The sequence below is a fragment of the Pristis pectinata genome, chromosome 9 (genome assembly GCF_009764475.1).
Source record: "Pristis pectinata isolate sPriPec2 chromosome 9, sPriPec2.1.pri, whole genome shotgun sequence".
NCBI lineage: Eukaryota > Metazoa > Chordata > Chondrichthyes > Rhinopristiformes > Pristidae > Pristis > Pristis pectinata.
Window position 1 is genome coordinate 94,073,641 of NC_067413.1, and position 13,163 is coordinate 94,086,803.

At 41.6% G+C, this 13,163-nt stretch overlaps 1 protein-coding gene across 6 annotated transcripts in view; it reads right to left on the reverse strand.

Moving 5' to 3' along the window:
• Positions 1-13,163, reverse strand: part of LOC127574629 (sterile alpha motif domain-containing protein 12-like) — a 102,601-nt gene that overhangs the window by 54,983 nt on the left and 34,455 nt on the right. For all 6 annotated transcript variants that reach the window (XR_007956939.1, XM_052023787.1, XM_052023788.1 and 3 more), the window contains exons 2-3: positions 12,391-12,566; positions 4,226-4,361 (exon numbers count right to left, since the gene is read on the reverse strand). Coding sequence is in view for 5 of the 6 variants with exons in the window: in XM_052023787.1 (XP_051879747.1) it covers positions 4,226-4,361; positions 12,391-12,566 (312 nt within the window). In the remaining variant the exon portion in view is untranslated. The remainder of the gene's footprint in view (positions 1-4,225; positions 4,362-12,390; positions 12,567-13,163) is intronic.

A 13,163-nucleotide genomic window follows, 5' to 3' on the forward strand; every position in this document is an offset into this window, starting at 1 on the left:
CACCAGTTATGGAATTAACCAGGCACTTCCAGTCAGGACCCTCATTAGCATGCCAGAAATTTTCTCTGTATCAGATGCACACTTAATCATAATCAATCATTGTTCAAAGCACATCTTAGCCTGTTATGACATAAATTGCAGCCCAAAGCTCCAGGCAAAGACAGTCAGCAAACTAGGAGTATAGCACACAGTATTTTTATTTTGCTTGCGATTTAAAAAGGACATTGGACGACCAAGGCCATTTCAGAACTGATTGCTTAAACACCTCCAAAAATCCAGTGTGCTTAAACCAGCAGGGAGTGCTTGCTGCATCATGTGGCCGCTGAGTTAATCAACCTTGGTGGCAATGCCGCTTGATGCACTTCATTACTGAAGGCTTCGAGATAGGGGTAGAAGACCACTGATGAAGGGTCAAAAACCAAAAGAGGCACAGAAATATCCATCTGCAAATAATCCATACACGCCATATTTTTTTAAAAAAAAGAAACAGATACTAGATTGAACAATGTCTTTGCAAGCTTAGGTTTAAGGCTGCATGACAACTCTGCCACATTCTTGTGTCTGGAACTGCTCTCTGGGGAGGGGAAGGTCACTGGATCATTAGAGGCAGCCGTCACTGACCCCTGCCATTAGCTGCTCACACAACATTACAGATCATGCAAGCTCTGTATTCATGGAGAAATAACTTCATTTACTTTTGGCTTCAACAAGAAAAAGGTGGCAGCATATCAGGCATTTGGCCAGTTTCCCCACAATTGCAGGCAGCCACCAACTTCACTCATGCACCCACAAGGGCTCCTTTGAATAACCCAGATGTCTTACATAGAATATAGAACAGTACAGCACAGAACAGGCCCTTCGGCCCACAATGTTGTGCCTCCTACCTACAGGATGCCCATATCTCTCCATTTTACTCTCATTCTTGTGCCCATCCAAGCCCCTCTTAAAAACCCCCAATGAATTTGCATATGAATTTCTCTTCATAAAACATTTTCATTACCTTAGTGTCCAAGGCATCGTGGCTCATAGAAAGGACTTCATGGTGAAAAACCACATTTTGACAACTGTTACGACTTCTTCACCTCTGCGGTAATCCACATGGCCTGACATTTTCAGCACTTACACCCAGCCAGAGGGATGGATCCAGTTAAAGGGCCGTCATCCCCTTCCAAGGCTTTTGACACCTATATTCATTACAACCACACCACCTGAGCTCCAATATAACAGCACCCCACTCAAGTTGGATAGAAGCAGAACTGCATCTTCTGGAGACCAGTAGCATCCTACAATATAGAACCATAGAACACTACAGCACAGAAAACAGGCCATTCGGCCCTTCTAGTCTGTGCCGAAACTTTATTCCACCAGTCCCATTGACCTGCACCCGGTCCATTACCCTCCAGACATCTCCCATCCATGTATCCATCCAATTTATTCTTAAAACTTAAGAGTGAGCCCGCATTTACCACGTCAGATGGCAGCTTGTTCCATATATGCGCAGTAAGTCCAGAGGCTCCAGCACAAAGCACTGCACACTGCATAACTTGGTAAAGAGAAGACGATAGCTGGTGCCAGAGGGAGAGCAGTCAGTGGATCTCAGCCCCAAGGCCAGCAAGTAGATGTAGAGAACTATTAGGAGCAAGAGGACAATGAAGACTCCCAGAAGGATGTGGCTGCTCAACATCAGCAACTTCCTCTTCCAGATGAATGTATGAGGCATCGTCTGGATGGGCAATTTTTTTTTAATTTAAAAATATTCAAGAGATGTGGGCTTCACAGGCTGAGCCAGCATTTAATTGCCCCTCCCTAGTTGCCCTTGAGGTGGTGGTGTTGGTTCTTGAACCACTGCAGTCCGAGGTGTGGGTAAAGCCACAATGCCACAAGGATAGAACTAACAAAGTCCCTTATAGGGAGATGCTTCTGAACAGTCTGCACAATCAGTAGCTACCACTTCCACAGTACACCAATAAGCACCAAGAAAACAAAGATGCTACATATTATGCCCCCATATACCACTCTGCAGGTCCACCTGCAGCATTTGTATCACATGAACAAATTAGTCCCTGCTCCAATTACTTTAACAACCTGCAACATTTCTACCTGAAGAATGGCATCTCCAGCTTTAAGTGATGCTGCACTGAAGGCCTTCTTTCTGTTCCTCACTGTTTTAGGCTAATGGAGATGATGGTGATGACATCTTGTTATCCTATATCTGGAGGCTTGGCATGTTTGCAAGAATACCTTTTTCTTCAAAAACCTCTCTTACTCAACCCAATATATTCTGCAAGGTCATGAAATTTCCTGCAACATTGTTCAGTTGAGAATGGACTCTTATTTCTGGAACACAACTCAAGGCTCCTCCTGCCAGGTTTTTATCATGGTGGCCCTGGTGATACACAGGATCTTCTTTCTGGTAAGATCTCACTGATGAGCACTTCAAAGTGCCATTCTGCACATCTGGGAGCTCTCTTCGTCTCCACTGCAACCACTCTGCTCAACACCAACCACAGTGTGTGATGCCACTGTCTAGTTGCCAAGGCAAGCGTGTCTATATGGGCTGGAATTTAGATGGGTTCCACTGGGAACTGTGCCTGTGATTTTTAGTGCTTCCTTCTGGGTGTGAAACATGCCAACACAATTGCACATTATTTTTAACAAATTTCGTAGTTTTTTTTCAGCGGGGGATCCCATTTAGTGTTAACATTAAAACTATCTTGGTACACAAAATAAAAGATGGAATCAATTTTTTAAAACATTTACCCCTTCAGGTAGAACTTGTTACTTTAAATGAATTTAGGCTATACACATTTTTCTTGATGTAGTCAACTGCATCCAGTAGGAATTAAGGACAAAATAGTTATACACAACTAACGCAGAAAGTCAGCTAACAGAACGTTATTATTTATTGCTAGGGGAATTAAATACACAAGTAGGGAAGTGATCCTTCAGTTATACTGGGCATTGGTGAGAACACACCTGGAATACTGTGTAGAGTGCTGGTCTCTTTATTTAGGGAAGGATATTAGTGCATTTGTAGCAGTTCAGAGGAGGTTTGCTAGACTAGTAGGTGGAATGGGCCAGTTCTGAAGGTTGGGTGGGCTAGGTTTGCATCATCAGAAGCTTAGAAGAGGGACAGGGGACTTGATTGCAACATACAAGATCTTGAGGAATCTTTAAAGGTTGGATGTGGAGAAGATTTTGCTCTCTCAAAACAAGGGCCATTATTAAAAAAAAGGATTGCACAAGACAGAACTGATGCAACTTTTGGGGTTTTCTTTTGTGTCACGAGTATTTAGGACTCTCTTCCTCAAAAGGGTGGTGAAAGCATGGACTTGGAATATTTTCAAGGCAGAGGTAGATAAGCAATGATGTGAATGGTTACCACAGACAGCTGGGAATGGGCTGGGGTTACAATTATATAAACCACGATCTTATTAAATGGTAGAGCAGGCCTGAGGGACTAAGTGACTTACTCTTGCTCCAATTTGCATGTACATGTGCTCAGCCAATTAAAAATGATGAAACAAATCACTCTTACCTGTGGTCTGGAAGCAGAAACTTGGATCAATGGATGCATAGAAGCAAAATTCATCTTTCATTCCTCCCCCCCCCCCGCCACCAAAGAATATAAATGCTTGATGAACTTGGGAGAAGTGTACATATGACTTCATTACAAGCAATTTCAGGAGAATACAAGGTCATTGCTGACAGTAAAGAGAAGAAGAACTCACAATATTTTAATCTGGGTACTTCAAATCTCAGAAACAGAGCAAACACAACAAAACTTCATTTTCAGCCAAAATATTTCCCATAATCATTATGTATAAATAATAAATGTGAATAATTTAATTAAAAGTGGCCTCTACTCAAAGCTGCCATTGAAACAGTAAAATACAAATTTAGATTGGGTGTATATCACCAATACAAAAGTACGATAAAATAGAGGCTACACACAGTTCTCAGTTTGTGTACTTAATTTCCATCATTACCGAATGCAGGGGAGTACAAGAAAAATCTTGCTAACAGCAACTCCTGGACAACCCAAGAGTGACCAAGAGGATCCCCTCAGCAAAAATGTTGGATGACCGGAAAGGAGCACTGGGTGAAAGAAAAGCTCGGGAACACGTACATGTCTTCAGATCATGAGGTACCTTAAATGATTTTTTTCTCTTCCCCCACCTCCCCCCCCACCCAACTCATTAGGATTTTTCTATTTTTACATTACCTGTTATATCATGTTGTTTGAAGGACTCACTGTAAGTCTGATACTGATTGGGACAGTGTTTCTTGAGCCATTTACAAACTTCCTGCTGAGTCCATAAAGCCACTGGTTTGCTTAGCTTCACTTGACCAGGGTTTGACTGGAAAAGAATACAAATTCCATGAATATTAATGAAAGTGTATTAAAACAAACACAACCTTTCTTCAAAGAGTTTAGCAACCTAACATTTTGCTGGTGTTCAAAAATTTACACCAAGCAGAACTAGCTTGAAATCATCTCCTTAGACAACTGTTTGTGAATACAAGTGGAGGGCCAACCCAACCTACAGAAACAGGATTATAATGAATATCAGAATAAATTAGATCATAAAACCAGATGCAAATTCCAATAAGAATGGAATTCTCCAAATGCCAATAATTGATCAGTATAAAGTAACTGAATAAATGTGCTTAAGTCATTCCAGTTCCTCAACTAACATACAGGGTTAAATGTTTACTTGGGTCTGCTCTATCTTCTCTAATAATTACTCACACAAGTTTCTACAAACGTAACAGATACAGTCCTAAGCTTCAAAGACTGGAACAAAAGCATTCGCACATACAGAAAAACGTGCATGAGACATAGCTAAGCAAGCTCTTCAAAGATAGTGAGGGAGCTGTTCCTGGACTCTTTAAATGCCTCTGCTGCATCCTGGGAATACCAGAATAAGCAGCATAACACACACGTATTTGCATTTCATTTGTGCACTGACAGCACATGTTTACAAAATGGACAAGACATTAGTGGACTTAAACTGTTGCAACTACACATGCCGAGCTTTTAGTATCCACTTTACAACATGCCAAAATTTGTTTTTACACAAAACATTTTGTAATGTTGTGTTATGGCATCATTACCCATGAAAGGTGATCATCTTGGAAATGAACAATTTATCTTGCAATCATTAGTTATCCTAGGTTATGCAAGAATATCCTTAGGAAGTCAGAGTCATTTTTCCCCAAACAGATCATATATGAAAAATGATATCCAAAACATTGATAAAGATTGCAATTGGTCTGCAGAAAGAACAAAGTTCAATATCTAAAAGGCTTCTCTCTTTGCCCCTCATTACTGCATTGGGTTAATCCAGAAGCTATGTAGAGAAAAATGCTATTAGAAAATATACAACCATAGGAAGTCATTAATTCCCACTCTGTATGGCATAATTTGAATAGCAATATTAATTTCTCCACTATGTTTAATATTCATGCAAAATTGCTTTCACACAATCACAAATTGGAGCCACAATCCAATCATTTGCTCACATTGTAAGTAGTGTGTATAAATATTTTAATTTTTTTTCAGAAACTATTAGGACATAAGAAGTACATTCATTATATCATTCTGAATTTTACAGAATAATATACTTCAAGAAAAAAATGGAGAAAGTATATTGGTGCAATCATACATGAGAAAGGATTTAAAAAAAATATATTTTTTAGATTTGATAGGGGTCCCAAATCCAAAACAAGCATTTGCTGGACCCAACTCTAGCAAATTGATTTCAGATTTACTCAGCCGGTAGTGAGCAAGTCAACAATGCACCAATGACTTTGGCCGCAGCACTATCACGGGGATTGCAGTTGGCTGCAAGACCAAGTAATTAGAAACCAAGTCTTGCTGCTCTTATTTCCCAGCTTCTGCTAGAACTGCATACCTGCATTTCAAATGAAATAAAGTTCATTTAATTGCCAAGATATATGAATGGTCACTCAAGAATAGTAATTCAAGCAAAATACTGATGAGTATCCCACAAACCATCACTTTCATCAGAAGTTAAGTGAAGATCAAAGAGACCTGGGGGAGTAAGTATTTTAATTTTAGTTGAAGATTGAAGATAAAAAAACATTTTCATAGCTTCAGGTCCCATAGGACCTTGCTATAGAGTACTGTCTAATGGAAATATTTGGAAAATTAGATTCTAGCAAGTGTTTTCAAACAGTGCCTCCAGAAAAAGTCATCCACTTCACATGATCAGAGTGGATTACAGGTATGAGGAAAATCTGTCTAGGATAGGATTTTGTTTTGAAACAAAAGGGGATGGAGGGAGACCTAATTAATATAAAATGATGAGAGACTAAGATAAAGAGAACCTTCTCTCCTTAGTAGCAAGCTCAGTAACCTGGGGGCACAGATACAAGCTTTATGCATGTTTTGTATAATTTGTTATTAAATTTCACTCCATTTTTAATGTTGAATAAATCATTTTTCTTTAAGCTTCAAATTCCGTGTGAAATTAAAAAAATGACGCAGAACAACAAATGCCTATGCTCAATAGAGATGGAATAATGCATTTAGCAGTACATTCTCATTAAAATCCAGAATATTAACATTTGGCCTGGTTATGTAACATGGTGATAGCTTTACAACATCAAAGAGGGCAGCTTTTACATTTTGCTTTCTCAAGGCATGTTTACAATTGGAAATTGGGCTTTTAGATCTCAAACTCGGTAAGTAGTTTCAAATCAAACTAACAAGCTATAATTAGGTTATCAACACTTTCTTCAGTATTCATTAAAACCAAATTTGTACTCGTGTATGCTATTATACAAGGCAAACTAATTATAGCACGATTGTTTTTACTATGAGAAGAGGAAACTATTATTTACATAATCAAAAGTGAGCATGCAATGTTATCACGATCTACAGAATTTCCTTGCATCATTATTGCGAGTTCTAGAGCACAACAATCACTTTGCCTGTTAAAGCTAGCAAAACACATTTTTGATCAAGTAGTGAGACTATGTAGAGAATAAATGCATAACCTGTCCTCAATTCGTGACAACTGGATGCCTCAGCAGGTTGTCAAACTTTATCAATTTGGATTCCATTTCTTGAGATACAAGTGTTAAATACTACAATGCTTTTCATTCTGAAATGTACAATTCAACCTTCAGGTCCTTAAAGTCATCCTTTGACACTCACCAACTTTTATCGATGCACCACAGAAAGCATCCTATCTGGATGCATCACGTCTTGGTAGGGCAACTGCTCTGGCCAGGACCGCAAGAAGCTGCAGACAGTTGTGGACACAGCCCAGCATGTCACAGACACCAGCCTCCCCTCCTTGGACTCTGTCTTTACCTCTCACTGTCTTGGTGAAGCAGCCAGCATAATCAAAGACCCCGCCCACCCAGGTCATTCTCTCTTCTCTCCTCATCCATCAGGTAGAAGATACAGGAGCCTGAGGGCACATACCACCAGACTCAAGGACAGCTTCTACCCCACTGTGATAAGACTATTGAATGGTTCCCTTATACGATGAGATGGACGATGACCTCACGATCTACCTTGTGTTGACCTTGCACCTTATTGCACTGGACTTTCTCTGTAGCTGTGACACTTTACTCTGTATTGTTATTGTTTTTACCTGTACTACATCAATGCACTCTGTACTAACCCAATGTAACTGCACTGTGTAATGAATTGACCTGTACGATCGGAATGCAAGACAAGTTTTTTTTAACTGTACCTCGGTACAAGTGACAATAATAAACCAATACATTTAAAACTTAGTGCAGTTTGATGTGGTATGGACTCAAAAGAAAAGGTGCTGCTTTTGGATCCAATTGCTTAGAAGTTGCAGAGCAGTCCACACCTACATGCAGCAAAACCATGACAACATTTAGGCATGGGCTGATATGTGGCAAGTAACATTTGTCCCAAGCACTGGTCATCTCTATTAGAGTCTACCACCTACCCTTGATATTTACAACTCTTCTCTCCCTTTTCTGGATCTCTCCATCGCCCCCTCAGGAGACAAACTATCCACCGATATCTGCTATAAACCCACCGATTCCCACAGCTATCCCAACTACACTTCCTCCCATTCTGCCTCCTGCAAGGACACCGGCCCCTTCTCTCAGTTTCTCCGTCTCTTCCATATCCATTCTCAAGATAAAGCTTTCCCTTCCAGTACTTCTGAAATGTTTTCTTTCTCAGGCAACTGTAGGGGATAGAGCCCTCACTCGCATTTCCACCATTTCCCTGACATCTACTCTCACACCCCTCCCCCCCAGTCAGAACAGGGATAGAGTTCTCTTTATCCTATCAGCTTCCACATCCAGCACGTCACCCTTCGCCATTCTGGCCAGCTACAACAGGATCCCATCCTCAGCCATCTACCCACCTCTTCCCGTGCTGCAACTCCCTGACGACTCTCCCCAACCACTCCTCCCAGTCTCCTGGAACTTTCCCCTGCAACTGTAGAAGGTGCAATACCTGTTCCTGCACCAGCTCCCTTGCCACCCTGGCCTACCCTTCCTATCCCCGTCCAGGTGAGGCAGCGATTCACATGCACCTCCTCTGTCTTGTCCATCACATTCAGTGCTATTGATACGGCTTGCTCTACATCAGCGAGACCAAGCGTAGACCAGGCGACTCTTTTGAGAAGCAACTGCACTCTGTCTGCAACAGCCATTGAGTTTTTAAACTGCATGTCACCAACTCCCCGTCCCATTCCCACACTAATCTGCCTGTCCTCAGGCTTCTTCATTGCTACAGTGAGCCAAATGCAAGCTAGAACACTACCTCTTATTCCCCTTGGGTAATCCACTTCCCAACGGTATGAGCATTGAATTTTCCAATTTCAGGTAACCTTTTATTTTCCTTTCCCACTCCTACCAGTGCACCTAGGCTCTCTACCCCTTTGTTTACCTGTCTCATTTTCATCTGCCCATCACCCACACACCCATCTGTGTTTTTCCCTCCCTGTTCCCTCCCTGATCTGGATCCACCTTCTCATCCCTACCTGTCTAGTTCCACTCACCACCTTTCAGCCTCTGTCCCTACCTTCCCCCTCCCCTTCCCCCCACCTGGCTCCAGATGCTCATCTTTTTATCCCTTCGTCCATTTCCACGTCACTCACCAGCCTCTGTGTATAACCTAACCCCTCCCGGCTCCGTCTGCCTATCATCTTCCACCTCAGCCGGTTCCACCCATCACTACCAGCCCCTGCATCACCCATCCCTCCTGCCCCTTCATACTGGTCACCTTTCTTCCACACTCTCAGTCCTAACGCAATGTCGACCATCCCTTTGCCTCCACAGATGCTGCTTGACCCACTGAGTTTCAAGCAGGTTCTTTTTAACCCTTGACATTCAATGGTACAATCACCGTCATTAAATGGGAGTCACCACTGCCCAGAAACTCAGCTGGACCAGCCACAAATACCAGCGCTAAAGGAGGAGGACAGAAGCCAGGCATCCTCCTGCGAGTGACTTACCTCCTGATAACCAAATGACATTCACTATCCACAAGTTAGAACTCAGGCGTGTAATGGAAAACACTCCACTTACCCAGAAGAGCACAGTACAAAAACCCTCAAAGAGCTTAATAAAATCCAGGACAAGTTAGCCCACTCAATTGACACTCCATGAACCAAACTAAAAATTCACTCGCTACCTCTGGCATAAAGTGGCTACAATAAGAGTCAACCAAAAATGCACTGCAGTTACCTGCCCAGGCTACCCAACAGCTCCCCTCAAATCTGCAGCCTTCATCACCAAGAAAGCAAGGACAACTGGTGCATGGGAATGCCACCATTTGCAGATTAATCTCCAAGTCCTGGCTTGGAAATATCGCTGGTGCTTCAGTGTCTAACTCCTGGAGCGTGCGGGAGTACTTTCACAAGGCTGCAGTGGTTCATGGCAGCACCTCACTACAACATTCTCTCAGGCAGTTTGGAAGGGGCAATTAATGCTGGCCTTGTCAGCAATGCTCACATTTTAAAGGTGAATTTTAAAAATTCCCTGGAAAGACCAAGAAACCATTCAGTCCACTGTGTCTGCACCAGTCCTAACAGAGCCACTTGGCTTTATTCCACCTTCCAGAAAGAGGTCTATAGCTTTGTCAGTCACTCATTTCAGATACACACTCAGGTACCTTTGTTTTAAATAATACAAGGTGGGTTTCTGCCTCTGTCCTTCACTGGTTGAAAAGATTTTTCCTCATCTCCCCTCTAATGTTTTTCCAGTTACTTTACGTCTATGTTCCCTGGTTCTTGACCTCTTTGGCAAGGAAAATAGATCCATTCTTATAGATCCATTGTCTTATGAGGTTGAGTGAGCTAGGGCTTTTCTCTTTGGAGAGGAGGGGGATGAGAGGTGACCTGATAGAGGTCTACAAAGATGATAAGAGGCATAGATCGAGTGGACAGTCAGAGACTTTTTCCCGGGGCGACAATGGCTGGCATGAGGGGGGCATAATTTTAAGGTGATTGGAGGAAGGTACAAGGGGAATGTCAGAGGTAAGTTCTTTACACAGAGAGTGGTGGGTGTGTGGAACGAAATGCCAGCAGAGGTTGTGGGGGACATTTAAGAGACTCTTAGATAGACACATGAATGATAGAAAAACGCAGGGCTAAGCGGGAGGGAAGGGTTAGATAGATCCTAGAGCAGGATAAGATGTTGGCACAACATCGTGGGCCAAAGGGCCTGTACTGTGATGTAGTGTTCCATGTTCTATTTATGTCCCCTCACTGTTCCAAAGAAAACCACTCGTGTCTCCAATCCTTTTCCCCCACAGCTACACTTTTCCAGTCAAGACATCTTCAAATGCACTTTCCACCCTATCCAGTCAAATCACATCGTTTCTGTAATGTTGTGACCAGAACTCGATATGTATGGAATCCTACAACACAGAAACAGGCCCTTCGGCCCACCATGAAAGTCAATCCCCCTACCATTATCTAGTCAGGACAATGTTTGCCAGCCAAACTAATATTCAGAGAATGGTAAATATTGTAATAGATGTGATCAGTTTCTACATTTGAAAGCTCTAAGTTGACAAACTTTCCACAAAACAGATGACCACATTTTTTTTTTAAAAAGGTGCTTTATCATGCTTTTACTCATGCACAATGTTCACCTGCTCTTTGTGCAAAAATCAAATGTGACCTTGGTTTACTTCTCTCCTCTTGAAAAGGGCAAAGGCACTAACCAAATATTTTCATTAAATAGAATCATAGGGTCAGTCACAGAAATGCATCCCTTTGGCCCATCATGCCCATGCCAAACTTTTTGTCCATCTTCACTGTTTGTCTGCATTAGGATCATATCCTTCCATGCCTTGCCTATTTAAAGTCTGTCTAAATGCCACTTAAAATGCAGTAATTGTATCCAATTCCACCATCACCTTTGGCAGCACGTTCCATATCAACCACTCTCTGGGAAAAACTTGCCCCTCAGATACCCTTAAAAACTCTTTCCTCTCACCTGTGCCCTCTTTTAGATACCCCTTCCAGGGTAAATCAAATCTTGTTTCCACATCTATACATCTGATAATCTTATATACTTCTATACCCCTTAGCCTCCGTAACTCCAGCGAAAAGAAGTCCAGCCTATCCAATTTCTTTCCATAACCAAATCCTCCAATACAGGCTACATCTTAGTGAACGTCTTTTGCACTCTTTCCACTTCAATCACATCCTTCCTATAATATAATGACCAGAACTGCACACAATACTCCAAATATGGCCCAACCAGTGTTTTGTAAAGTTGTAACATTACATCCCAACTCTCATATTCTATGCACCAACCCATGAAGGCAAGTATGCCATATGCCTTCTTCACCACACAATCAACCTACATTGCCACTTTCAGCAAATTATGGACATGGTTCCTGAGGGATCTCTGTTCATCAACATTCCTTAGTGCTGTATAGATCCCACCCCTTTTGACTTCCCAAAAAGCATCACCTTGCACTCATCAGGATTAAATTCCATCTGCCAATGCTCCACCCACTTTTTCATGTGATCTTTGGTCTGCTGTAGCCTTAGCCAACCTTCTTCACTATCCACAGATTGGGAAAAGAAACTTTACTGTAAAAGGCTCGGCAAATTTTAAGTTAATCAATTCTCTTCACTTTATCATATGAATCTCTGCTTGTGACAGATTCTGACTCGAGGCACGTGCTTTCTTCTCTTCAGTTAATACAGCAGCCTAGTTACCTCACTTACCAGTTTCAGAATAGATGGTAATTTTTAAATTCAGTTTTCCTAGATGTTGGCCAATATTAGGGGGTACAAGATGGATCATGCAAATAATTATTTGGCTAAGTACCCCATTTTCCAAGATCCTTGAATTTTGTTAGATAGAGGAATACTGAACCATACATCCAATTGCACTTACCCTCACCGATTCTGTGTCTGGCACGGGAAGATTCTTTGGAACGTTGTTTGATTCCACAATTCTTATTATCTTTTCATCATTTGAATTCAAGACCTCTGGATCACCAAGTACTTGTAGGCTTACATCTTCAGTACAAACGGCATGATCCACACCATTCTGGTTATTACAATGAACAGCTGTGAAATGGAAGTTTGAGACACAAGTAAACATTTCGATCTGGCTGCCATCACTGGAAAAGCAAGTTGTGTGAAAGTTAGGCTAAAAGAAGAAAAATCTCCATTGTGGAAATCTCTTCACATTCCTGCTTATAGGCATGGCAAAAGGGTGCACGAACACTGCAGAGACCAAGAAATCAAGACTTTTATTTAGTACATTTCAGAACCTCTGATTTCCCAGATGTTTTTACACTCTTTTAAGTCTAGGCACTGTTGTAATGCTGGAAATGCAACAAGCAATTTGATGACAGCATGTTCCCATGAATAGCAATATAATAATGGCCAAATAATCTGTGTTTAATGATGTTTGCTGAAATATTTATTAGCCAAGACACCAGGGATAGTTCCTGTGTTCTTCAAAGCAACATGACAACGTAAAATAAAAACAGATGCAGCCTTAGATTGGTATCTCATTCCAAGACACTCTTGCCATCTAGTTCCCTGTCTGTACTTTATGGAATAGTTTAATGTGAAACAATACAACATTAAGAGAGTATTGAACTGCCACTCTAACAAGAGTTATTTCCACATTCTCATCTTCTGTTTCAGTTTTCCTAT